Source organism: Alosa pseudoharengus, unplaced genomic scaffold (genome assembly GCF_046254945.1).
Source record: "Alosa pseudoharengus isolate Yale_2024_CS ecotype anadromous, Long Island Sound unplaced genomic scaffold, YU_APseudo_1.1 YU_APseudo_1.1_scf_3, whole genome shotgun sequence".
Lineage (NCBI taxonomy): Eukaryota > Metazoa > Chordata > Actinopteri > Clupeiformes > Clupeidae > Alosa > Alosa pseudoharengus.
Genome location: NW_027468718.1, coordinates 34,023,772 through 34,051,216, shown reverse-complemented (window position 1 = coordinate 34,051,216; position 27,445 = coordinate 34,023,772). Strand labels below are relative to the sequence as shown.

General features: G+C 41.6%; 3 protein-coding genes across 3 annotated transcripts in view; all 3 read right to left on the bottom strand.

The window, feature by feature from the left end:
* Positions 1–2,751: 2,751 nt before the first annotated feature.
* sumo3b (small ubiquitin like modifier 3b) lies at positions 2,752–12,725 on the bottom strand. Its single transcript, XM_076264103.1, has 4 exons — positions 12,599–12,725; positions 11,590–11,718; positions 10,952–11,023; positions 2,752–4,002 (listed from the first exon to the last, which is right to left on the bottom strand). Exons 1-4 carry the CDS (start codon positions 12,617–12,619, stop codon positions 3,940–3,942), a joined length of 285 nt encoding a protein of 94 aa, XP_076120218.1. The 5' UTR covers positions 12,620–12,725; the 3' UTR covers positions 2,752–3,939.
* Positions 12,726–15,618: 2,893 nt separating this feature from the next.
* On the bottom strand, positions 15,619–24,157 carry pttg1ipb (PTTG1 interacting protein b). Its single transcript, XM_076264102.1, has 7 exons — positions 23,939–24,157; positions 20,513–20,565; positions 19,416–19,524; positions 18,929–19,034; positions 18,165–18,233; positions 17,573–17,619; positions 15,619–17,381 (listed from the first exon to the last, which is right to left on the bottom strand). Exons 1-7 carry the CDS (start codon positions 24,030–24,032, stop codon positions 17,338–17,340), a joined length of 522 nt encoding a protein of 173 aa, XP_076120217.1. The 5' UTR covers positions 24,033–24,157; the 3' UTR covers positions 15,619–17,337.
* A 1,743-nt stretch (positions 24,158–25,900) lies between these two features.
* myo10l3 (myosin X, like 3) overlaps positions 25,901–27,445 on the bottom strand; it is a gene marked incomplete at its 5' end in the record, with an annotated part of 54,111 nt that continues 52,566 nt past the window's right edge. Inside the window, 1 exon segment of the mRNA XM_076264101.1 lies at positions 25,901–27,445. This exon segment is cut by the window's right edge and continues 660 nt beyond it.

Sequence of the window (27,445 nt, the reverse complement as noted above, 5' to 3'; positions counted from 1 at the left end):
ACTTAAAGTTTTCTGGTTAAACAGGCAATATGCAGTTATTACTGTCAGAGAAATATAAATCCTCAAATTTTGCATTGGTGAGATGCATTATCACAGACATGAGAGGATTTTTGCTTGGTCCGTTATTTTCTGTTGATCTCTGAATTCTGGGAAGTTCCCATCCTCTCTCTTTAGTTCTCACTTCCTTTTTAAAGATTTATTTGGGGGCTTTTGTTGCCTTTCTCAACAGGACAGTGGAGAGTGAACAGGAAACGAATGGGAGTGGAATCGACAAATGACCTCTGTTTGGACTTGAACCTGGGTCCTTGTCCTCGACCACTAGACTTTTAATGTTGTATGGAATGCTGCTGCTTGCGCCATAGCTAACTCCTGATCTGCACGTCCAGTGGGAGGACATGAAGGCAGATGGATGAGATCAGTAGATATAGTTCACCCGCAGAGTATGATGACAGTTCTTAGGAATTATTTCAGTCTATAGTGCTTTAATATAGTATTTATGGAAGCCCATTTGCGCCACATAAAAAAATATTCATTAGTCATTATTCTGACATAGTATCTCGTTATTGTGACATAGTATCTCATTATTGTGAGATATCTCGTTATTCTGAGATACCTATCTCGTTATTCTGACATACCTATCTCGTTATTCTGACATATTTCGCTATGACTAAATAGGAAATGCTTTGCCCCTTATATTTCCGTGGTCATTCATATGTATAGAAGTATGGATATGGAAGGCCATTTGCGCCACATAAAAAAAAAAATCTGATATCTATGATATCTCATTATTGTGAGATATCTCGTTATTCTGACATAGTATCTCGTTATTGTGAGATACTATCTCCTTATTCTGACATAGTATCTCATTATTCTGAAATAGTATCTCGTTATTGTGAGATAGTATCTCGTTGTGAGATAGTATCTCACAATAATGAGATACTATCTCACAATAACGAGATACTATTTCAGAATAATGAGATACTATCTCGTTAATGTGAATTCTTAATGTAAGTTATTTATTCAGAACCACTGTATTGAGAGTGTTGTCAGAACCGTGATGTTTACCAACACGTAATGTTCAGAAACTAATGCCATTTGGTGATGTTTATCAGCATTTTTCGTTGGTTTCCTTAATCAGTAGTTCAGGCGCCTCGAACAAACTCCAGAGCTAATTTTAGCCTGCTCCTGCTGCATGCTAGGCTAGTGTAGGTTTGCTAACGCGCATAAGGTGTAGACTTGACGGAAACTGTATATACATTTCATAGTCACAATGGGGTAATGATTTTAAAAACCCCTGTACTGTTCCTGCGATGTCACGAAATCATTCAAATGTAGGCTAGGTTGACGTTGTGTTGCCTTCAGCTTATGAGGTGATGTTAGCAGTATCATGGCATGGACAATAAAGGTCAGAAATCGGTGGACAACACTCAATACAGTGGTTCTGAGTAAATAACTTACATTAAGAATGGCAAAATGTGCACCCCATCTGCTCGTCAACTGTGGCATGCGTGCGTGGGCAGCGAAACTGAAATTAATATGCTGCCTAATCCTGGTCTATGAACGAGATACTATCTCACAATAACGAGATAGTATCTCACAATAATGAGATCATAGATCAGATTTAAAAAAAAAAAAATCTGATCTATGATCTCATTATTGTGAGATACTATCTTGTTATTCTGACATACTATCTCATTATTGTGAGTATCTCACAATAACGAGATACTATCTCAGAATAATGAGATACTATGTCAGAATAATGACATAGTATCTCACAATAATGAGATATAATAGATCAGATTTCTTTTTTATGTGGCACAAACGGGCTTCCATATGTTTCAGTTGATTTGATGTCAGATTTACATGATTCAAACGTCCCTACCACGGCAGGCTACTTGCTGTAGGGTTTAATTTTTTTTTTGCTTCCTAAGCTCAAGTAATGTATCCATAGCCTACCATTCAAATGTGTTTCGAAAACTCAAACTGACTTTTTTATATAATTTTTTAATCATTAGTAAAACAAAAGCAAACAGTTTATGTCTATGAACAGTTTGTAATGATCAATTCTGAGCTGCGTGACATCTGCTGCAGCTCTAATTATGAAAAGCCAAGTGGATTGTATGTGACTTGTCTGTTCTGAAAACCTATATAACCCTTAGGAAAACAATTCAAAGACCTAATCAGGAATATGTTTAGTTTATTTTTCTTTCGGTCCGCGGTTCCATAGGCTACCATTCAATTGCAGCACATGATCCGCAGACTAGCAATCTCCTCGTCGAGGAGGCCCTATAAGCCTGCAGATCATAGACAAAGCCTGCTCTGGGAACAGAGCACAGTTGCCTGCCTAGTGTAACCATGGGTATGTCTACAAGGAAAATGTCTTAGTGCGCTTCGGGGGTGGCTGCACCCCCATTTCCAACGTCTCTGGCTGCCTGATAGGTGGAGAGAACAAGAAATGGAGAAACATCAACGCAGTGCCTTCTACGAAACTGGAAACAACTGAACCAGGAGACTTTGTCACAAGACAAAACAGATGTCTCAAAGCCCATTAGATTAACGTGAGCCTGTGGTTTAGATTTGTAAAACAAATATTTGGTTAGACTAGGCTAGCTAACTTTACACTGACACAACGTAACAATGCTCTGAAGTCGCGGTCAACATGAAATCCAAAACTTTTTGATCACCAAGTTGAGCCCCCACCACCCCTTCAAACTCTGAAGAGACTCGGACAGACGTACGCAGGACGCAGACTGAGTACCAAACTATATTTATTGTATACAGTAGTAAAGGACAAAGTGAAAATCAGCTGAGAAGTAGAATACAGAAAAAAGAAACCTTTTCTTTGATACACCGTCCTCTCTGTGGTACTAGAGGAAGGGAAGAAAAGAGGAGTTTTACACATGGTGTCCACCCAGCAGAGAGAGAGAGAGAGAGAGAGAGAGAGAGAGAGAGAGAGAGAGAGAGAGAAAGAAAGAGAAAGAAAGGTAAAGAGAGAGGAAGAGATATACCATAACATTCTCTGAGAAATATGGGAAACATCTGTACACCTCTGGCCAGAGTCACGACTGGTTGGTCCATTTAACTGGTAAACTGCCCAGGACATCAGGAGAATATGAGGAGCAAGTCTAAGCTCAGACCATTGTGTCTGGACCCAGCTTGGAGCAGGCGGAGGAGGCAGCGGCCGCAGAAACGTTCAGATTAAAACTCTGGGATGCCGAGAGGACAGACACTACAGCCAGCCGCCGCTCTCAAAAAATACAAATAAAAGGAGATAAAAAGAAGAAACAATGATTTCATTTTCTGTTGGCCTCACAGGCTGTTTTGGGTTACAACTGAAGTCATGTGGTTTGGTGTCACCATCAGCTCACCTGTAGTCAAGTTAAAAAGACAGACAGGTGTGTGTGTGTGTGAGCATGGCACAGCTGGAGCGGAATGTGTGTGTGTGTGTGTGTGTGTGTGTGTGTGGTTGGATGCTCTATGGTAACTGTTTTAAAAACATGTCTTACCTCCCACAATCTCCACCCATCCCCCCTCCAAAAGAATTCCACAAACAGACAGATGATTACAAAAAATAAACAATAAAAATATATAATAACAATAATAATTCTTATAATAATAGGAAATTACTGAATTTGGAGAGGAACCAGAACCAAAACCAAAAGCCAGACCCTCAGCACTGTTCCACCTCTGAGCTGAGCTCCTGATTGGACAGCAAGCAGGAAGAGGAAGTAACTCCTCATTGGTCCCCTCCAGCCCCCAGCCCTGGACCCCAGCGCACTGCCTCAGCTCCAATGGGGGTGGGGGGTGAAGCAGGAGAGGAGAGCCAGGCAGGCAGCCGGGGGTGGGGTGTGGTTGGGGTGGGGTGTGGGGGTTAAGGGTGGAGGGTCCAGGAGCCAAGTGGGGGATGAGGGGTAGGAAGGTGGGGTGGGAGGGGGGCTTTTAGCAGCTTCCCCCCGTCTGCTGCTGAAAGACGTCGATCGTGTCCTCATCCTCCATGTCCAGCTGCAAGCACAAAACACACACACACACACAATGAAGAACACCTGTCTGACATCTACAGTTAGCAATAAAGACAGTTAAAGGGCCAGTGACAGGATCATCAGGTTTGATGTTGAAGACAGACACCATCAGTGACTGCTGTGGGCTTGGAGACAGGAGAAGGAAGCTGGTCAGTGGAGCAAAGATTTGTCCCTAAACAGTGCGTCCGTCCGATCGCCTTACTGGGTATCCCACTAAACAGTGCGTCCATCCGATCACCTCACTGGGCATCCTACTTCCAAACCTTTATAGCACAGGCCAAACTGCTTCCTAAGTGTGGCTCGATGCCAATAGTGCGAGCAGTGGTAAGCCGCCAGCAAGCTGTTGGCATCTTGGCCCAGTTTTGGTCAGAGGAGAGACTTTGGACTAGTTATGTACCCCTGTGTCTGTACAACAACCACTTACTCCTGGCTAGTCAGCTAGTTAGGCAACTTGGCTCCCCTCTCAACGGTAAAGTGACACACCCACTCCGGTTCGCAGGAAAAAACAACTATTTTCTGGTTCAAGCTCCGAACCAAAGTGTCATGTTCTGAACGAACTGTTGTTTGTTTGGTCAGAATGCTCTGACCGGTTTAAATGTTAGTTCACGAAAAGGGAACAGAGCTGATTCTCTGTCGGTGGATAAAGGCTATAATAGACCTCTGCAGTCCGCCTACAAAAAGGACCTAAAGCGTTCTACATACTCGACGCACCCAACCGGTAGCGCGAAAACGTGACGTCAAAACGACGTAGATCTTGCTGGCGTGCCAGGATTTTAGCCAGGTAGTGCGAGGTAGCGCACCACTCATTTTTTTTCAGACGAGCGTGACAAAGCGGAAACAGGAAGATGGACTAGTTCGAGGGCAAGCGAGAGTTGCAGTGTTTTGTTACAGTTGTGAATTTTTAATAGTTTGCTGGATAAGTTAACAAAGTTACCAGCGAGAGTTGCAACACATGGAATTAAGAGGAAAGAATAGAAACTATTTATTTTCAAACAAAGGATATCTATTAAGGCCTGAACAAAATCTCTTTCCACTTCAGGAAATTACACAAACTCAGCCAGCTGCTAGCTAACTAAACTGTTTAAATTATTAAAATTTCCCTCGGGATGACTAAAGTATAGAGCCCGACCGATAAAGGATTTTGAAGGCCGATACCGATACAAATATTTGTTGATTTAAAAATCCGATATTCCGATATATCGGCCGATATATATTTTTTTCAGAAACGCGCAACACAGATTTCCCTAACATTAGTTATTTGTAGTTATTTATGAGTATTGACTAAAATAATATGATAATGCATTTCAAAAACAAACTTGTTTATTTTTAAATAATATTGTCACAGTGGAACATCGAAATATATTAAAGTTCTGATAAATAAAATGTATTAAAATAGAAACTTAAGATATGAAACTTAGTCTTTTGAACAAAAACACAATAACAACAACCAAATCAATGTTACCAGTATTAAAAGACTTAGTAAGCTTCATAAATATAACTTTCAACTAAGAATTAATAATTACAAAAAATAATGATGACATTATTACCATCATCATTTGTATTATCATTAACCCCATTAGGCAAAAGCGCCCCCTAGTGGGCCCGCCGGCGGGCCCATTATGAATATTCAAATTAGCTTGTAATTTATTCCTGCAGTCATCAATATTAATCCAAAACAACCAACTAGTCATTGTTACTAACATTCCAACTATGTGCATATGTATTTTGGGTAGCCCTAATGCAATAGTTAACTAGAACGAACTATATTCACCTAGCCTAGCATGTTGCTAATGTTTACACAGGAAGTAGCCTCCCTTTAAAACGGAGCTCTTTAAACATGTTCAAGATGTAAGTTAAGTTCAAATAAACTCAAAATAAAATTATTTACCTTCAAAATATCTGAATAATTTGTTTCAGCTGCATTGATATGTCCAAAAAGGTTGTTTATTTGCTTGCTCACGTTACAGTGAAGAACAGTAACATTTACCCTATATAAATGCAACAAGATCTTCTCTAACTCTTCCCAACCACCAAATTCAAGTTTACATACAATGGTATACATGAATCAAAAGCTAAAGATGTCCTCTTTATAATTCCAGAGTTGTTATTTGCTGTCAACTAACTAGTTTTGATAAATGACGGTCTCTTTCACCTATGGTGAGAACGCGTGTCTTGTTTACATTCGAACGTGGTCTCTAATATTACTTCCTAGTTCGCGTCAGGCTTCCCAGAAGTGATTGACGTCTTTCTTAACGAATAGTATGCCTTCTTACAAAAACATAGATGTGCCATTTACCCTGATTGGTCAAACCATGCCTTTCCAAGGATAGTGCGTCATGACAATGACCCACGTGCAGTCCATATGCGCAATTAGCGCATGTGGATTACGCAGATGGCGTAGTGAGGTTTGAGGCTTTGACGAACGCTATTTCTCTTCTTCTGACTATTTCTCGGAGCATATTGATTTTTGCATCATGGCAAGACCACGAAGTAAGACCTTGAAGGAGATTCACGCCGAGCTTTTTGATGTGGAGTCGGACTTCGACTTCGAGGAGATTTGGGACCGTGGTTCAGGCTAGGAGCAGCGTGGACTCCGAGTTAGCGGAGGGCATGGATGTCATCCTTGAAATGTAAGTGATCGTGTGTCTATCCACGTAATGTAGTTGAAGTAATGCACATTTATATATTATATTATATATGTATCCTTAGGATGTGTGCCTTTGCATAGCTGAACTTTATGGTGCATGTCACGTACGAGTGAATTCATGCTATAAGTCTCACGAAGAAAATCAGACTGTTGCATATCGTAGTTCGTCATAAATATTTTCATGTTCTACACTGTAATGTAGTTTAAATTTTTAAAAAAATTCTTAGTATGTTAGCCTTTGCAGTGCATGTCATGTAGGAGAGAGAGAGTGAGAGAGAGAAAGAGCGAGATACTTTGGCAGCCTGTCAAATCAGCCTGTTGCATTCGTAGGCTATACTTCGTCATAAATATGTCTATGACTTCATCAAACATGCACTTGCTATGTTGGTATAGTAATCTATTATTTTTTTTGTGAATGATCAATTTATTAGCTTGTACAAAATATAATTCACTACTCATGGGAACATTTACTCCACTCCTAGTACCTCTGCCACTGGTCCCTCAGCCAGCACCAGTGCACCTCAGCATTGTGCCAGAGGCCCAGCTCCAGCCCCAGCCTCAACTCCATGCCCTCCTGCAGCAAGGTGTAGTGCCATGCATGGCAAGCGCCCAGACCCAGCCTCAACTCCATGCCCTCCAGCAGCAAGGCATGGCAAGCGACCAGTTCCAGCCCCAACCTCAACGCCATGCCCTCCTGCAGCAAAGCGTGGCAAGCGACCAGTTCCAGCCTCAACTCCATGCCCTCCTGCAGCAAAGCGTGGTGCCAGGCATGGCAAGCGCCCAGCTCAAGCCCCAGTGGAGAGTGACCCCCCAGTGGACATGTGGCATGATGCAGACTGGGAAGACGTGGAGCCTCCTCCTTTACAATTATTACAAATATTTGCAACTGTTCTGGCTAATGGGACTCTGGTATGGACTGTTTTCTAACACTTCTACATTTCCCCTAAAAGACAGTTTCAATACATTAGGTGGCATTTGGAGAGGTAATGATCCTCCTTATTGGTTAACTTGAAAGAAGTGTAAATATTAGCCTGAAATTAAGTAAAATGTATATTTACAAGGTCAAAACACAAAAATACCACACACACAACCTGCTATATTGGGAAAATCTTGTTTTTGGATTTTGGAGAGCTTGGAGAAGTTATGGACACTTGGAAACGCCTATATGCACCTATTAGAAATTGCTGTGTAGAACCTATGTAATTTTATGCATCTGCTTTAAATTTTGGAGTTTGCTTCCTAAGAACATGTAGATACAGGAAATATAGTGTATGACCTGCTGTTGTAACACACCATCCATGGACACACTGACAACTACAAAAATAATAGGCGTTTTTTACTTTTTTGACATTTTTCTCTGTATATGATGTTCTAAAATGTAGACTTAATGAAGAAAATAAAGGTCTGGAGGTGAATGAATGTCTTGGCCCATTTGTTTTCTTCAATTTAAGCCCTTAATATCCAAAGTGCTGCATGTAAAACATTAGATAAAGAATCTTAAAGTCTTAAAGTACAAATCGTTCCAAATGAAGCTGGAATTCCTATCTGCGTAATGGGGTTAAACAAGATAAAGGTCACTCTTAAATGTTTGAGTGTGCGTGTGTAATAATTAGTCCTTATAAGCTACCTTATAATTACAATGTCAGCTTGCTTATCTCTTTACCTGCACTTTTAAAATTATTTCCATCAAGCTACATCAAAACATTTTCAATCATCAGTTGCTGCCTGCCTTCTAAAACCTACTATTTACTGATCTAAATCCATAATGTAACTCGTTAATGCTGCGGCTGAACGACAGTCTGAAACGCAAAGTTGGCGTCATTGGATTTCACACACGTGTAAAAGAAAAGCTAACTTTTATGCACAAGCTACGTTTTGCACAAGCTACGATTGGTACTTTTTCTCTATGTCTAAATGTTCACTCCTCGCACGTCTAACTTACATTTTACAATGCAGGGACTGTAACTACAGATATACTAGTTATAAATCATTACTTTATTTAGGCAGAATAAGTTCGTTGTGGTTTCCAAGCTCATGTTAACGTTAGCGGTCTTCCACTGATATTCATGGCATTAGCTAGCTTTGTGTTTAGCTAGTCTATGATGAGCCCTAATTTAGCAATGGATAACGTCATACTGCAAATGGTAAAACATGCGCTTTCAAAATAACAGGCTGGGGAGAGATGATACGTCTCACTGCTATAACTGTCACGCTATTAAAGAAATACATCTTCAGTCACGTTGTCAAAAGTTAAAAGGACAGACAGTCAACTACACTGTAACAACGTAACGTAACTACTAGCTAATTCCGCTTCACTCTTGGCTTATTTAACAGCAGCAAAACTGGGCATTGTTTTCACGAATTTTGTCATGCTTATTTGAGTTAAGAGAACTGATGGGGATGTTCTTTTAATGGTTATTTCAAGCAATGTATGTCTCGTGACCAAATCACCATGAACACACTTTACTGATTATCTCACTCGCGGATAACTGGTTCTCTCTTCCCGACTCTGGCTGGATCAGCAGGTTGCAGATGTGTGGCACGTTATACACGAGTGTTGCCAGCAGGGACGGTGTAGAGTGCCCTCTGGTGGACAAACTATACAACGCCAACACTCATGACATGGTTGAAGGGTGTTTCGTCCGTTTTTATTTTATTTTTAAAAAATTCATTTATCGGCCATTATAAATGCCGATACCGATAGTTTGGAAAATGCCTAATATCGGCCCGCCGATAAATCGGTCGGGCTCTACTAAAGTATCTATCTATATATCCATCCATCTATCTATCTATCTATCTATCTATCTATCCATCCATCTATCTACCTGTGCGCACACCTTGGAAACTAGATGATAATGATGGTGGTAGTTGTGAATAGTAGCAACCAAAGTCTGAAGCACCATCATCACAGAAGCTAGCTACTAGTATTTCCAAAGATTGTTAAGGCGGAGCAAGATACTTCGTCGTAGTTCATGTCTATGGGCGCGAAATGGGGATCGAATCCTGTCTGCATAAAGAGGCGTGTTGATGACGTATTGATGAGCGTACGTTCAGACATTCTCTGGTACGTGGCAACCCGCCAACAGCAGCGGCATAAATAACCGGCGCACACCTGATATAAAGTCGATTTTCTCCAGACTGGAATGCTCAAAAATGCTAAAAATGTACCTGAAATGTTCACAAGGGTTTGAGGATCATGAAAACGTGCCCGAAATTCACATTCCTAACTCTATAGAACTAAGACCTTAGCATATGTGGTAAAATTCTGAGCTATGCCCATAGACTTCAATGGAGCAGTCGCTGCCTCTGCTCTGCATAAAGGGGGATTTTTGACCCCCCCTCGTGCGATCCGGGTTCCCGGAAGTGGCTCCTGATGAAGTATCTTGCTCCGCCTTAACAATCTTTGGTGTTTCTTACTGCAGCTTCTTCTGCTGTGTAACGTAGTTAGCATTAATCTTTTCACAACAGCGACACCTCTGTTCAGGAGACTATTGCAACTAGTGTCGCAACCACCACGCGCGAGTATAAATGGTAACAGCGCTTCTGTGACGTCACATTGTCGCGCTACCGGCCGGGTGCGTCGAGTATGTGGGACGTTTAAAAGTTGCTATCTTTTCCCATATAAAGCAAAGATGGCAGCTTTTGGTCCTTTTTCTAGGCAAACTTCAGACATCTACTGCACACATAGACCATTTCAAGTTTGCCTACAAAAAAGAACCAAAACTGCCATCTTTGCCGATATAAGGAGATCCGGGTGTTAATTGAAGCTAACTACCTATGGCAAGTTGCATTGCAAGTTAGCTCTGGGGTAGAAACATCTAAGGTTGCTGTCTTAACGTACCGAAGATCACAGCAGCCACTTGAAGGCAGAGGACAAAAGTGTGTTGAGCAAAATGTCTGCATTTCAGACTTCTTCATCCCCGCGAGAGTTCAACAGGTTCGATAATTCAAAAAACCCATGTTATTTTCCTATAGGAAAAATCGCAAGATACCGGATCCCAAAGATGTCAGCTTTTTTGTAGGCGAATCTCAGAGGTCTATTAGCATCAGAAGCGTTAAATATTAACTGTTGTTGTCTTGAGCTGATGGCTCTGCAGCTCACAAACGAACAGATCCTCACAGTCTGACACCTGTGTCTTGTTTCCAGTTTGTGGGAAATAGAAGAGTGAACTGGGAAAGGTCAGCTTTATAGGGCTCCTGGTCAGAGCTTGGGAGTGAAGGGAGTTGCTTTATAGTGATGCCACGGACCGATCATGTGGAGTTTGCATGCCTGCCTTCAACTCACCTGTGCAGGTGTGTCCGTCTCGTTGATGGGTTGTCCGTCAAACCGGAATCGGATCTGTCGGAGGGACAGGCCCTGGATGGAGCAGAACAGACATCAGTCTACTACCTCCTCCTCCACCACCACACTCACCAACACAACACACACAGCTATGACCACACCTGCCCCCAATGACAAAAATGAGCTAAAGACTTCTAAGGAAAAAACAGACACCTGTTTTCATTGCACAAGGGCAACTGAGGCAATGCTCTCTTGTAGCATAGTGGACACTGTGGTTTGTTGTTGTGACAGTAGGTGTGATTGTGCATGTGCATTAGGGCCAGTTTACATTTGATTTTCTAGAATGTGTTTTGGGTGATTGGATCACAAGTGGTCCGCCAAGACACATCACGTTTATACCTGTATCCAAGCTATACAGCCAGAGGCACTGCTGACCACCTGTAATTAGATTCTGTTGCTGCCCACGTCACAGTCATTAGGTCATACGCATCCCTGAACACCTCAAATAGTGGTTCCAGTGATCGGGATCACAATGCGTCTTGGTGGATGTTTACACTTGTATTTAGAACTGACCATTATAGACTTAATCACCAAAGACACATAACACATGGTGTCTAATAACTGTGCATGCAGAACCTCACCTGTCTCTCACAGTAGGCCTTCATTAGCTTGCTCAGGGGCGTGTGTCTTTTGATCTTGAATTGTACAACTGATCCATCCTGGCCTGCAACTTTGAGGTTGATGTGCTCATTTTCCGTCTTGACTCCTTCCTAATGAAGAAAAAAAAATCATCCTGAATAAATCTAAAACAATCTTGAAAAAACTGACAGAGTGAAGATGTTCTTCCCAGATGTGAAGGCTCCTAGCAATTCTACCTTTCCCCACATATAAGTCACTCAGGAAAATATCATTGATTAGGATGGTCTGTTACTACTGAAAAACTAGCCTACACTTTGACATTACTGACTTTATTTATAGCACTGGGTAGCATAGTATATCAAGTTAGGAACACCGGGCACCCCAGCTTAAACTATGCAATTATCATTTGTTATGGGGAAAGTAGCTATCGCTGCTAACAAACGTTAGCTAACCAACCAACATTACAGCTCCGGGCCGAAATTTAGCTCAAACTATTCTTTGGTGGCAAACATAACATTGATTAATAACTGCTGAGCATAGAGGTCAGACTTTCCAAAGACGACGATAGTAAACATCCCTGATTCTAAGCTTTATTAGAAGCTAGCTATCTTAGCATGGTGGATTGTTGCGCTCTTCTTGCGGCATTTTCGCCATGCCGGCGGGATGTAACGTTAGCAAACTATGCTATGCTAGTTAGCCTCTGTGTGGAAGCCGAACAAGCCAATTGGTGTGTTTAAAAAAAGAAACTCCTTATATAAACCGGTAATCAAGTTTGCTGTCGATTCACCTCTTATACGGCGGTGATAGTCAGTAATTAATGCCAAAAGAAAATCAATTGGTTCCCGGAACCCGAACTGGCGCTCTGACCAAAAGCCGCAATTCATAACGTTGCAACCTATGCTTTGTTTTCTTTCACTCTGCCCGCTCAAATCCGGAATCTAATTATCATACAATGGCCCTGAGTTTTAATTACTTTAAATAATATTTCAATGCACCAGTTAAACGCCTTACCTTTCCTTTATCGTCGGACATTGTATCTTTTCAAATTGAATGAAATAAAGAAATTAAATTGCGCGTTTTCCCTCTTCGGCTCTTCTCTGCTTTCATCAAGAACGTGCAAAAGCTGAGTAACTGATTGGCTTCTGGTAGATCACGTGTGCTATTTTCAGACTCGTGAACGCGCATGTTCACCAAGTAAGCGGCAAAGGTTCAAGCCATTCAAAAACTGGTGACATCGGCTCAGCTTTTCTCTGTGGTTCAAACCAGAGCCATTCAAACTAATGACTCTAGTAGGCCCTACTACAAAAAAACAATTGATAGCCTTTTTTTCCCATCGGCAGTCATTGGTTCAAGCCTTCAAACAGCTAAAACGAGCTGTTCTACGGAACGTAGCCTGCATCCTCGGAGAGGAATCTAGCCTATGGGAAGAATTAGGTGCGGATAGGTAAATGTCCTGCATGACGTCTGCCCAGTTGACATTCCACCCACTCTTCCAATGTGTATTTCTGGTATAGTAACGTCCTTAGAATATCTGTCTGCATAGGCTAGATGGGCTATGGGTTTATTTGCAGCCTACTGTTTGCACATTGTAGACGAATGACTAATGCTGTGTAGCCTATTCATGGTTTTCATCAGGTCCCTACAGGCAGGGTGCGATTTGTAGGGGGGGGGGGGGGGGATTTCCCCCCTTCTGGTTTTCCTATCCCTACATCTGCTAAATTATTTTTATCCCCGGTGGGGACAACATTTATCCCCCTCTGCCCCTCATATTGATTAATGCTACTTCATATAAGTAAAGCGCGGCAACGTGAGAACAGTCTAGTAGGCTGGCCTACATAATAATCTGACATCAGAAACGCACCGCGTCACCGTCAGCACTCATGCTGCTGTGCTGACACAGTGGCTGCGTGATAACTTAATTTGGCCTTGATCGTGCAGGACATTTCAGAATGTCGAGTGTGTAATCCATCATAAATGGCTAGTTTCAATGGAAAAGTTAGCTGGACAAATGAAAGAATACGAGAAGGATTCAGTGAAGCATATCGTCATATTTTAGAACCTTCAAAATTGGAAAACTGATGCAACTGAGATGGAGGACAACTGCACATAGAGTAGAACGTAGGCCTATTGTCCGAAGGAACTTACATTAAATGAGGAGATATTTGCTGAATGTCACAAAAAGTGTTACAGAAATTGCTTGGCATCGCTTATTCAACGGCTCTCTACCGAAACACCTGTAGTTTGCGGAGGACGAACGAGAAAGCACTCGTTTGATATCAGTAGGCCTAGTAGACAAATAACTTTCAGAAATAATCTGTACTGCAAAAACGAATGTTGGTGGGTATTTAAACTATCTAGCGGGTGTTTTAACAGCTGCTAGAAATAGAAGCTTCATGGTCTTTATGTTCTGGTTCGTAAATTATTTTCATAAAACTTAAGTTGCCCTATAACTTTACTTTCCAAACTCTGCACTGTAGCCAATTAACTGACAGTGTGATAGTAGGCTATTTAGTTTCTGTAGGCTACAAACACATTTATTTTTTCAACTTTTGCAATATTACGCACTTGGCTACTGAACGCAAATCAGCAGGAGAGAGAATGCACGTAGCCTACGCAGCGTGTAGCACAATGTGCTATTTGGTTACCAACTAACACTGTTAGCCAATTCACTAACTTAGCAGTCAGCAGAGGCCTCTTACATTGTTTGCAGGTAGGCCTATACATTTCATTCCGTTTTCGATGGCAAACGCGAAACAGCGCCAAAACAACCACCAGTGGACAAAAATAGTATTACATGTGTACTGTTAAAGCAACACCAAAGAACTTTTCATCTGTCGCACGCACTATTTGTTTATCCAGCACCGGCTTTGCAAATAACAATGTCCACAGACAAGGTAGAATAAGTTGCATGATTTTATGAAAGTACGATGTATTGCGACATCAGATGCAAGTCAAATTTGTAGTTTCTCATGTCTCATTCCATCGAACTACAGATCCTCTACCCGATGCAGCAAACTTACGTAGTGCGGTAATAGCCGATAGAGGGCCGTGAAGCGAATGCAGAAAGTGCCGTTCACCCTGTTACGAGTTGATGAACCACTGAAACGATTTTGGAAACATTATTTTAAGGTACAAAAAACTCTTTGGTGTTGCTTTAAGACCCGCCATAGAGAATGAATGGGGGAAATTACGGAGGTTATAGTTTGACGATGTCGTACTCCCGTGCGGGCCGGATCCTATATACCACGGACATGTTTTGGGGGGCCACCTAAAATGAGGTGGCGGGCCGTAGTTTGGGGACCACTGCTCTATATGTTTAAGTGTAGGCCCATTGTCTATTATTTCCGGTAATCCAGGGGTGTCAAACATAAGGCCCGGGGGCCAGATCAGGCCAGCCAGCAGGTTTCATACGGCCCACCAGATGTTTTGTGTAGGAAGGGAAAATTAGAAAGAATGATAAGATACGATAGTTTGATAAGATATTCACATCCAGTTGTCTTCAACAATTTGTAATAGGCCTAAGGAATTTCTGTGATAAATTTATTAAAACTAGCACTACAAACCATCATCAGGAGGAAGAGGCCAAAAAACTGACATGGGTGTTTCAAGAGAGAAAGAGCAGGATATGACAGCAGTAGATGATTTGTACTTGTTTGTTCTCAAATGGGTAAAGTAAAGGAGTGTATCACCAAACAGCACTGACACCAGTGCAGAGAAATGATAATGACAATTTACAGTGACGGCCCCCACAAGGTCTCCTTCCAACAAATCCGGCCCATTGCCTAAAATGAGTTTCACACCCCTGCCCTAATCCATACCTTATTATAATTGCAAATGCAATGTATTACAATTTCTAAATTCTAGAGGGCAGTGTTATACCATGAAGTAATATGAGGAGTAGATAAATTGATGGTTTAGTTACAAGTTCCCTTTTCAATGTAAATGCAAAAAAGAAAAAAAAGAATATTGCTAACTTACCAGAACCTCTTCAAAGTTTATATTAAGAGTGTGGACAAAATCAGGGAGTACTGTTGAATGTCTATAGAGCTTTAATAAAAGCTAATGATTCAAAAGGTAGTCTACAGGAGCAAATCAGATTGTTTTTCACAAACAGACAGACAGTAAACAATATGATTTTTAGGCACCAGCATCAGACTCATAGGCTACAGTCATACAACAACATAAACAAATACCATGTAAAACCTCTTTGGATATATGTGAAATGATGACAATACCTGTAGAACCTTTTTGGATTATGTGAAATGATGACACAATATCATGTAGAACTTCTTTGGATATGATATTATGACACAATTGCAGGACCACATCAGCTAAGACAAAGAACATCTGGAAGATGTGTTGAATTCTCTACCACCAGTCAGAATACACAAGAGTGCCTACAGCCTGAAATGTTATTGAGTAAACAAATTGTAAAAAAGGCTGTTTCAGGGAGACCAATGATGTCACAAAAAGGGTCATGTGACACCACTTTCAGGAAGACCTGTAAACTCTCTAAACCATAGATATTAGAAAGCTAGATACCGCATTGGGATCCAGAATGTATGTAAATAGCGACGCCATCTTGGTGGGGGCAACAATCACTGGAGGCCAATGGAGGAACATGTGACTCCCAGCAATATGGCGGCCGCGTATACGATGCTACTTAATAGAACTCAATGGACAATGCGGAATCTAGCTTTCTAATATCTATGCTCTAAACTGCCCATGTTCCAGAGTGCGACAGCTCTAAAGATGGACATCCTGTGTCGCAAATGTGACGACTGGTCTTTGGAGTTTTGAGTGGAGTGCTGATCAAACTAGCCAGGCATTTTTCGTATTCCTTTTGAGGTAGTCTTCCAGGGTGGTGAAATCGTTATGGGAGTAACTTGACTTTCTCTTGGGGTTTATCGGTGTTTTATGCCCCCAACGTAGTCAAGGCAGCGCTGCCTGGAAGGCGCTATGGTTAGGCATGTGTTAAGGTTAGGGTTAGGTTTAGGATAAGGTGCCTTTAAGTCGACGGTGGCAGCGCTGCCTGGAAGACGACGTTGGGGACATAAAACACCATCAAGCTTCTGTTGAGCTGCAGTGTACCTTATTTCACAACAAACAGCGTCTCTCAATGCTTAAGTGTACAGTAATTTCACATTTCTTTGGAAATAGTCATCAGGAAAATGATTGCCAGTAAGCAGAAATCCGCTAAACAGTGTGACTCCTTGGCACTGAAACTCTCATTTGGTCAGGCTCATTTCAAATTAAAAGCGTACTGGCTTTACACTACTTGGCCTGGAGAACAAAACAAACGAGTACAAAGCAAACATATTCATCAGCTACACAGAGGCAGGTGCTACACAGAGCTACCTCACTAATTTGGCACATCTAGCACTGAAAGACAAGACTCTCTACAATCACATACAGTGTAATCAACCACAGACTGAACACAAACTACCTCAATCAGCTGCTGTCCCAGCTTCTCTCATTTGCAATAAAACAAGACAGGAGAACAAAGAAATGGAGAAAAGGAAGGCAGCTGAGGAGACGGAGTAGGGGGAAGGAAACAGCAGAAAACTGCTTCAGAAAGGTCACCCCAGACCACCTCAGTAAAATGGTGGCTCAGGATGAAAGTTCTTTGGAGAAGTAAAAGGACGAGAGAAAAAAAAAAAACAGAAGTTCTAGAAGCGGAACCCCTCAGCACAACACAGGAGAGAACTGAGGATGTTCTAGAATCAGGGACGGCTGATTACGGCGTTTTCTCAGTTGTCCTCAAATTTGGAGTAGCCATTGTCTTTCATCAGACCTGCAAAGCAATGACAAGAAATGACAGAAAATAAGTCATGAGGAAGCACACTAGAATCATGATTGAGAGAGAAGACATTAGTGTCTATAACATTCTATTTATCGACACTAGCTTGTATGAAAACCTTCCTGAGAGTCCATTGGTAGGTTGGACATAGACCTCACAGAGCTGAATGGACCAATAGGACTTACCATACTTCTTCCTGATCTCGTCATGCCGGCTGCGCATTTCTGCTTTCCTGTAAGAGTTAAACACAGCCAATAAGCACTAAAACAAACTCTAAGCCAAACAAGCACAGCCAATCGGAACAAAGCATACTAAAATCAGACAAAGACAGTCATCCAATAAGAAGAGAGCAAACTATCAACACACCTAATAAGGAGAAAAGAGGGCATACGACAAATCAGACCAGCAGGGTATGACAACACGTGCCTAATATCATGACCTGGGCTCCTGAGGTAAGACGACACCTGCCTAATATCATGACCCGGGCTCCTGAGGTAAGACGACACCTGCCTAATATCATGACCCGGGCTCCTGAGGTAAGTGTCAACCTGCATGGTATTTTACGGGGAGTGACGTGTGTGCTTTGTGGCTTGGTGCTGTTGGCCAACCTAGGTGAACTATGCACTTCACTGTCAATCATACTTCACTGTCAATCATACTGGGTGTCTGTGTTTGCTGAATAATCTGAAGCTCATTTATTCACTCTCGAGGCCTATGGATTCCCACTTTCAAACCTCCCTCACACACACACACACAGGCGCACGCGCACACACACACCTCTCCTCATGTTTCATTTTCCTCATGTCAGCCTGCCGTTCCATCCTCTCATCCAGCTTCTGATCTTTCCTGGAGAGAGAGGGAGAGGGTGAGAAAGAGAGACAGAGAGAGATAATGAGAGTGAGAGAGAGAAAGAGAGAGGGAGGGACGGGGAAAAAAACACACCAGTGTGTTAATACCAGATACCAGTTGAGCCTACAGTGCAGCCATTCAATCAGGACCTGAAGAGAATATTAACAAGACAAAGGGAAAACCAACAGTGTGGTAAAACATCAACTCAACAGAAATAGCTCTGTAACAGCTCTCATTGACTTCATACAAGTGGTTAGAGTAAAAGAGTAAACACAAATGTGTTTTAATAAAACTCGCATTCCGTTCATTAGTCATTTCCTTGAATCATAAAGCAGCTACGTTTTGATTCTGCCCTCAGATTAGCTTTTACACTAAAGAGTCCCTGTCCAGAGTGTCACTGTGTGATTCCAATCCCATGATCCTTTAGTCAGATTCAGCACACTGCTCCAAACAGTGCTCTAGGTGTCTGTTCAGTGTGTGCGCTCAGGTGTTCAGACACCGCCCTGGTTCAAACAGTGGCTCATTCTGAGTCATGAACAATTCCAGTCAATGAACACAGTGCTTTAGCGTCATCCAAGAGAGGGGTGTAGTTTTGATTGACTGCTGAACACCCATCTTTGAAACCGAACAGCTGGCTCAACCTTTAATAGGCTTCATCCAGTCAAGAGTGCAGTGCTGTGCTGTAGGCTTACTTGGAGTTCCCACATGTGCAGCAGCAGCGATAGAAACAGACACACAGACCGATGAGGAGGACCCCTCCCACCACAGATATGGTGATGATCAGGGCCTGGAAGTCCACTACGGAAACAAGACACACACAGACACACAAACCAATCAGGCATTACATCATCTTTGCTGAAGCAGGCCTACTTTAGTACAGCATTCTACATCATCATGGAAACAGTCTCCTCCATGACAGTAACATTCTAATTGTCAGAGATTATCAACACCACTACAGTAACATTCTACATCATCATGGAAACAGTCTTCTCCATTACAGTAACATTCTACATCATCATGGAAACGGTCTTCTCCATTACAGTTAACATTCTACATCGTCAGAGATAATCAACACCACTACAGTAACATTCTACATCATCATGGAAACAGTCTCCTCCATTACAGTAACATTCTACATCGTCATAGAAATCGTTTAGTCTGTTCCAGTAACATTCTTACCCCAGCAGACTCCCCATCTAGCCTTAGGAAGGGGACACAGGCTGGTGGGAGGCAGGATATTCCTCACAGGGTACTCCACACACGCTCCACTGCTCTGACACCATAAACACTACAACACACAAATACACAGGGATCATTTACAGGTCCATTACATGCCCTTATCACCCGGAGAGAAGAAATACTCTTTTCTGATTGACTGGTGGGGTGGCTATTAATTCTGAATAACGGGACACCTATGAAGTAGATCTGGTAAAAAAAGTTTAATCACTGTTCCATATCAGTGCTTATGAATGGTAACTATAACAGCCATAGTAGAACAATGGTTGAGCCTGGAAGCAGGTTTCACAACAATGAAATCAACTGTAAACAAGCTAACTGTCAATGCTATCGCTGTTAGGGCCAAAGAAAGTTGTAGGCCTACAACAAACTGAACAAGTCGGTTTCTTTTTAAACGGAACTGCTTGTCTCCTTTGCGTGCTATGAAGGCAAGACTATTGCCTATAGTGGCAACCGGGTGATAAGCGGGATAACGGCCTTCGAGGGGTCCTGTTACAGGACACCTTGGCGGCCGTTAGCCCTTACAAACAACATGGCAGATAACATACAAAGTAGAACGTGGCAGACAACACCAGACAATACACACACAAACAAAGAGAAAAACTACTCAAACAATTACAAGAACACAAACCAGTTACAATAACTCAACCAGCCACAAGACACGATCAATGAAGTAGATAACAAATAACTACATTTCTGTGAGATGAACAAGCACACCTTTCCGTGCCACAACTGGCACAGACAATTAAGACAGCAGAAATGTTCAGACAAGAACAGACAGGTTGGTTAAACTCTGTACTAGCAAGAGTTACAAGAGTGTGCTGCACTGTAACACTAAATTCAGAGATTGCACAATAGTGTGTGTGTGTGTTTTATGGTTGGCTGGTTCCATCATTAAGGTTAAATTGTAAAAAATTGATAAAACTGTGACCACCTCCCACTATGGCCTGTTAGTTCCTGTATGTGTATGTGGCTATGTGTGTGTGTGTGTGTGTGTGCGTGTGGCTGTGTGACCTGCTGTTGTCCGTCACTATTCTCACCGTTACATTCTTCAGGCACTCGCCACAGCTTGTGTTGGTCTTCGAGGCGCAAGCTGTCATGAGAGAAGAACACAGTTAAGAACAGTAGAGAAGTAGTAGAGGAGAACACAGTTAGTAGTACTGTGTGTGTGTGTGTGTGTGTGTGTGTGGGGCAACGACTAACACCACTATACTGGGAGTATGTAAGCAGTGCAGCACTGTGCTAAAAGATCTTATTTCATCTCCAAAGTTGCTTACAGTTCAGCCAGTAAAGGCCCAGTTGGGCCCTGCAGGTGTTCCATGGTCTTTTTCTGCAGTGCTACGGATGTCACCAGGCACTAGATTGATGCTGGACTCGATGATAATGATGTGGCAAGAGCAAGAGACAATCGTTTCAAACCAATGGCTTAGTAGAAAACCACTGATGACACAGAAGGTTTAACAGATTGGTATGTGATTGCTTACAGTCAGTGATGGGCAGCTACTAGTTTGGATGGGAAGCTACTAGCTTAACTACATTTCTCAGTGGCTTGGTGATAGCGTAGCTATTTTCTAAAGCAGATAGCTTTTTTTTGACCATGCTAGTGCAGTAGCTTTTAGAGAAGCTACATTTTCTGGACCATTTGTGAAGCTCACAGTAGAGCTTTCTTCTGGCCACCCATACAAGTTCAGTTCTATTCAATGGATCTGACAAACATGACACATTTGCCCAACTACATCTGAGAAGGGATGGGGTCCATTATCGTGCTACATTGTCTGCGAAACATTCAGATACTCTATACGGTGTAAAGTTGCAAGACAAACTATTTTTTTATGGCAGAGCTGAAGCAACAAAATTGTGCTTTCAAAGATCTTGGTGGTAGAGTCTGGTTTCTACTGTGTGGTTATAAAATAGCCTGTCGAAATTGGTGGTATTAGTTTTAACTTGCACATGGTTAAGATAAACTAACTGGGTAGCCTAATTGTACTTTTAAATGTAGCACCACAATTTCAGCCAAGTGGAAAGAAACTGGGATAATCAAGAGAAGATGACATTTTTACAGGCAAAAATCCACCCAACAATTAAGATGCAAACATGCACGCACACACAGTTACATAGTGCATTCCATTGCTATTGTACTTTCAATATAGGCCTGGTTAAAGAATTTTGAGTTAGCTTGCAGTTTATTCTGCAAACCGAAATTCCTAAATTGAGCATGCCCATGCTGGAGCTGTGAGAGTAACAATCAAAGGTTGTTGTTTTTGAACTGAACATATGTTATAGCCTGTAAATAAAGGTAACTAAGTTAACTAAGTTTTGTAGAAACAAAGTAGCCAGTGTTTCCTCTAGGATTTTTTTAAGCAGTGGGGGCAGGCCTGTCCGAACCACCGTCCCCCCGTCCCACGGAACTGACTGATTACTGATTATATGTATTCACCTCTATTCACACACAATGAGGCATTATTTTCAGTTGTGATTGCATGTAACTTAGCTATCTGGAATATTTTGTGTAGGCTAAGTTCAGCTTCATTTAGTAGCCTAACTGGTAGCGTAGCTCAATTTTCTAAGTTGCTTGCCCATCACTGCTTACAGTAACCTTCGTTGAATGTGTTTAGGCTAAATATCCCCTAGGCACGTCTGAGTCCATAATACAGTTTTTTTCTGAATGCTTAAACACATTTTTTGTAACTATGGCTTTTTTTGCAAAACTCTACACACAAATGGCAAAACCACTCACTGAGTTCGCAAAACTAAAAGCACAAACACTGCTTTGCACTCAGTTTGCAATTTTGTAACACACACTTTGCACAACTGTAGGCACAATGGCTATTATTTACACTATTTTGCCAACTCTCTGGCACACTTTCTCATGTGAAAACTGTTTTAGATAATTAGTTCACTTTGCAATCAGCCTAAGCACTATAAATAAGCCACAGGTAATGTACAATGGGTACAATGGAGTGAGCAGGAAGAGTGAGAAGAGAAAGAAATAGCCCTTTTACAGACAAAAAAACAGTCTACATGTGGGGATATTGTCATGTCAGGCCTGGATACGTCATTCCAGAATATATTTTTCCCGGTGCCTTGGACTAGGACATTGCATGTGATGTAGACAGAATTTTGAGAGAGACGACCCGAGACTGATTTGTTTTGTCTCAGTGAAATGCTATTTTGTGTCTTGACTTGGAAAAACAAACTTGTGTTTGTTTTGATGTGTGTAAATATACACTGTAATACTTGAAGTTTGGATCCCTGTATGTTTACAGAACTATGACAAAAGTATGACCTCAAACTGACATAGTCTACCTTGTGCACAGAGAAAGCAAAAGCCAGATGTGTTTTTTATTCATACCATCAGTGTGTTGTTGGCACATTGTGTGCTTACTATTGTGATGGCTTGTGTTTACTGTTAGATACGAAAACACCATTTTTACGAAGGTGTGAAGAGTTAAGCAAGGTGTGTTAGCTTTTGCAAGAGAACTACAATGTTTTGCTGATTGGGTGAGAGGTTTTGCCATCTGTGTGTAGAGTTTTGCAAAAAAAAGCCATAGTGACAAAAAATGTGCTTAAGCAATCAGAAAAAACTAAGGCAGAAAGGAAATCGATATGCAGGTTATACTGGCAAATGAGAGAGACCCTTAAACCTAAAATAATCTTTACAGTATTTAAGGAGAAACAGCATTCATTCCGACAGTTGATTACATTCCAGCCTTCTCACTATGAAGAAAACATAAAAGTTGGTCCATTAACTGCTGACTGGAACAGTCTTTACGAGCGCAGTGAAAAGCCAAATCAAGTGATGAGAACATGACCACTAACTCATGACAACTCATGATGTTGTAAAACAGTGGGTGGAGAAACGGGGAAAATCTGATTCACACAATGAATGGTAACTGATAACTTGATGAGTGAGAAACAGCCTATACAGAGAAATTACGCAATGACGGTTACTAGAGACAGAGTAACCTACACTTAACGTTTGATGTTAACGATCAGAGTAATGGCAATGTATCAATAAAATTGATAAAGCTTTCAAGTTGACTCAATTACTTACAAACTAACTTTATTATTAACTTAACACACATTAACCAAAACAATCGAGTAACGTTATAAAAAGAATGAAAAACTAAAGAGTTGTTAGCTTCTATGTTTAAAGATATCGCACAATGTTCCAACTGAAAAGTATCCTACTAGGCTAATGTTACAGAAGTCGGACAATTTACAGAACTTTAACGTTAACGTTAGCTGGGCTGGTCGTTATCACGTTATGGCAGGTTTCAACTTATGCGGTGTCTCATCGTTACAGATATTGGGAGCTGAATTTAACTCACAAAACATAGCATTCATGTAATCAATATTTAATGGCGACTTAACCACTTAGCTAACGTTGCAACGCTAACAATTACATGTCCAGCTAACATTAGCTCACAGTTATGGCTTATTTTTCTTGAAGTAACGTTACTTACTTGCTGCGGGGTCAGTGGTTGACTGGGTAAAGACCACGGTTACATTAAAAATAAAAAGCAAAGTTAAAACCACATAATTCTGGTAGTCCACCATTTTCACAATAAGTAAAGCAGGCAAGGTTAAATCTCAAGTCGCTGGTCACAGTCACAGTTAATCACAGTTTACACTCTCTTTGGTGGAAGTAGGTCGCAAAACAATGAACTCTCCGCCTCGTTCGGTTCTTTGCTCTCGGATGACCCACCCACATCAGATCTCAGCCAATACATGCTTTCTCTTGGACACTCAACATGCCCTTTATCTATAAATACACGTCTACAATGTGCCATTTTAAAGCTTTTGAAATCTTCGTAACCTCTTGTCTGTAGGCCTATTGTCATTTTGTTCATTGTTGTAGGCCTAAGTAGTTATTCTGTAGTTATTTTCAACATCTTCTGCCTGTTTGTGTAGCCTAGGCCTACTACTGGGGCCTGTACTACGAAGGGAGCTTAACCTACCCAGATGTAACCCAGGGTTACTTTGTTAAACCGGGGTTGACAAAACCTGGTTATCTTTAGTGGTGTTAATCGGTACTACGACGCTGATTATGAAGTTGATTTGTTGAGCCGGGGTTAACCTCATTGGAGTTTGTGCGCGTTCACATAAAAGGGGCGGGTTGCAGCGCAAATCACCACTTTCAGTGATGACGCGTTCATCTTATTTTACGGATGGGGAATGCACAATTATTATGACAAGTTATGAGGAATTAAAACCCACTCTACGACAAAAATCAAATACGTCGGCAGTGAACAAAGCAAGCTGGCAAGGCTGTTGGCAACGTATTGCAGATCCTAAATGCCTAAAAGTAAAGTTTTATTTCCACATGATCGATCTTCACATTCGGAGGATTAATAGCTTGCGGAATGTATTTAATGAGTTGAAATAATTAAATTGCTTATTTTGAGTTCATAGAAATGCCTACAGATGCAACACAATTTAGAAGTGGGCATATAGATTACAGTAATAAGGATAATTGAATGTTAAAGTAGCCCCATTGACTGATTTAGTGTATGCCTAATCCTGTGAACATTTCAGATGCAACACCATTGCCAAACGCACATGGCAGCAGGTGAAAATGAAACACAAACACATTATTCAGAATAGTGGTTTATATAGTCATAGCTTGCATTAATATTTCTTAATTATGAAAACATGTAGGCCTATGCTTATAGCCTTCACTTGGCCTCTGTTTTACAGCTAACAAGAAAAAGGTAGGCCTATACTGTAGGCCTATGTCCGATTTATTGTAGGCCTATGGCCGATTTATTTTAGGACATACAGTATTCTTGCATCACCGATTGAATACATGAATGTCCACGTACGGGCATTGCTATGAGACGTCTTCCTAGATCATCTGACAAAGATAACGAATTCCCTCGGCTGACAATCTATATCTTCATAGAGAATATCGTCCGGGTAGGCTATATATATTTTCTGGCGGTCTCTAAAACCCCTCGCCCTGCGAAGAGAGTCCCTCACGATTTGCGCTCCAATGTCGTATGGATCGATCATCCAGGTACGCCGACATGTCTCGGGAGAAATTGTTAGTGGAGGGGTGGTACTTATAAAGGGTGTGGTTAACGGAAACCTCGGGTTAACCAAGAACATAACCTGGTCGGAGCAGGTTTGAGATGCAGCGTAAATTGCCATGGCAGCATACCTCGGTTAAAACCTATCCACCTTTCGTAGTACGGGTTAATCGGGAAGTTACGCCACACGTGATCAAGTTACTCTCGAAGTTACCCAGATAAGCCAGAAACCCCGCTTCGTAGTACAGGCCCCTGAAATTTACAATAAAAAAAGAAAAGAAAATATATGCTATTGACAATAATAACAGCCATAGACCATATAGACTTTTGACTGCTGGAAATACATACAAATGGTAAATTAACAAAATCACGCATTGTATGAAATACAATAATTTATTAGAGCATTTTGTAAATCCAGTTACAAAAAATCAAATAGTGATTTCTTTCCAAACATAACAAGCAAGAAATGTTTTTTTTTTCGTTATCTGCATTCTCTTTTTTTGCACCACTTTCAAAGCAATCTTACACAGGATCTTCTGATCAAGCTGCCGGCAGCCATTCAGAAGCACTGAAGGGAGAGCAGTGGTGGACAGCATACATGCCACTGCACCATCATTGCGATCTTCATCTTCATCAGCACCATCAGCTGTATCAACCTTGTCTTTTCTGTTATCATCCATCCTAACTACCATCTACATCATCACTGTTATCATCTTCATCATCATTATCATAGTAATCTTCATCACCATCGTTAACATCATCATCATCATTATATATAATTGGCATAGCCTAATTATCGCCATTGGCACCATCTTGACCTCATCACTATGCTTTTTAGAATCATCATAATCATTGTCAGTGTTTATCCCATATCCCCAAACACACATCATGCCTATAGCAACACTGACCATGAATAAATACCCAAGCCCACACACACACACACACACACTCTCTCTCTCTCTCTCTCTCTCTCTCTCTCTCTCTCTCTCTTTAGACACAAATCATTTCACACTTCCTTCTGTGAGGCATCAAACCACAAGCGCTTGTTTAACAAAAAAAAATACAAATAAAAACAAACAAAAAAATACTTGCTTTTTCCTGTTGATGAATAAGAGAGTCAGTCATAAACAGTCTTTTCATTATGATAACATAAACAAATGTCCTAATTCATCCATATACTGTATATCCAAAGGAAGTCCGTGTTCAAGTGTGACCAATCCTGTTACACACTGTCCACGGGTGAAGTAAGAGCTCTGTTCCTACGTGCGTTTCCAGGCGAAGTGCAGATGGGAGGCAGAGCCCTTAATGAGGCCCAGACTCCGCCGCTTCAGGTGTTCTGCACCACATGATTAAAGGATGACGGAGGCCTTTAGAGGGTTATTATGATTATGATGAAGACCTGCCTGACCAGGTCTCCTGACAGTCCAGCTCTTGGTTAGTCTTTTAGTGTCCGTATGCTCTCCCGTTCTAACTCACAAAGCACAGATGGGAAAAGCACCAAAATAAAAAGAGGTCCAAACACCAGCACATCACACACACACACACACACACAAGTTCCAAACGGTAGCACGTCAGTCTGTATGGCGTGTCTTCTCAAGTCGACCTTCACTACCAGTCCGTTAGCTGGCTGTAGTATTGCTCTTTCTTGCCATCATGGTCGGGATCTTAGTGGACATCTCTGTCTCTTTGGGGCACACACCTCATCTGGTAAGAGGAAGTGTGTGTGTGTGTGTGTGTGTGTGTGTGTGTGTGTGTGTGTGTGTGTGTGTGTGTGAGTGCGTGTGTCCGTGTGTATTTTGAGAGATACAGCTTGGAGCGCTGGGATGGCTTAAGGCATCAGGACGCTGAGTGTGTGAGATCAAGGTGACGGCTCTCGGCACTTTACCTGAGGAATCCTCTCACACAGTGTCTCCACTCTGCTGGCTTTTCATGGTGGCCAGA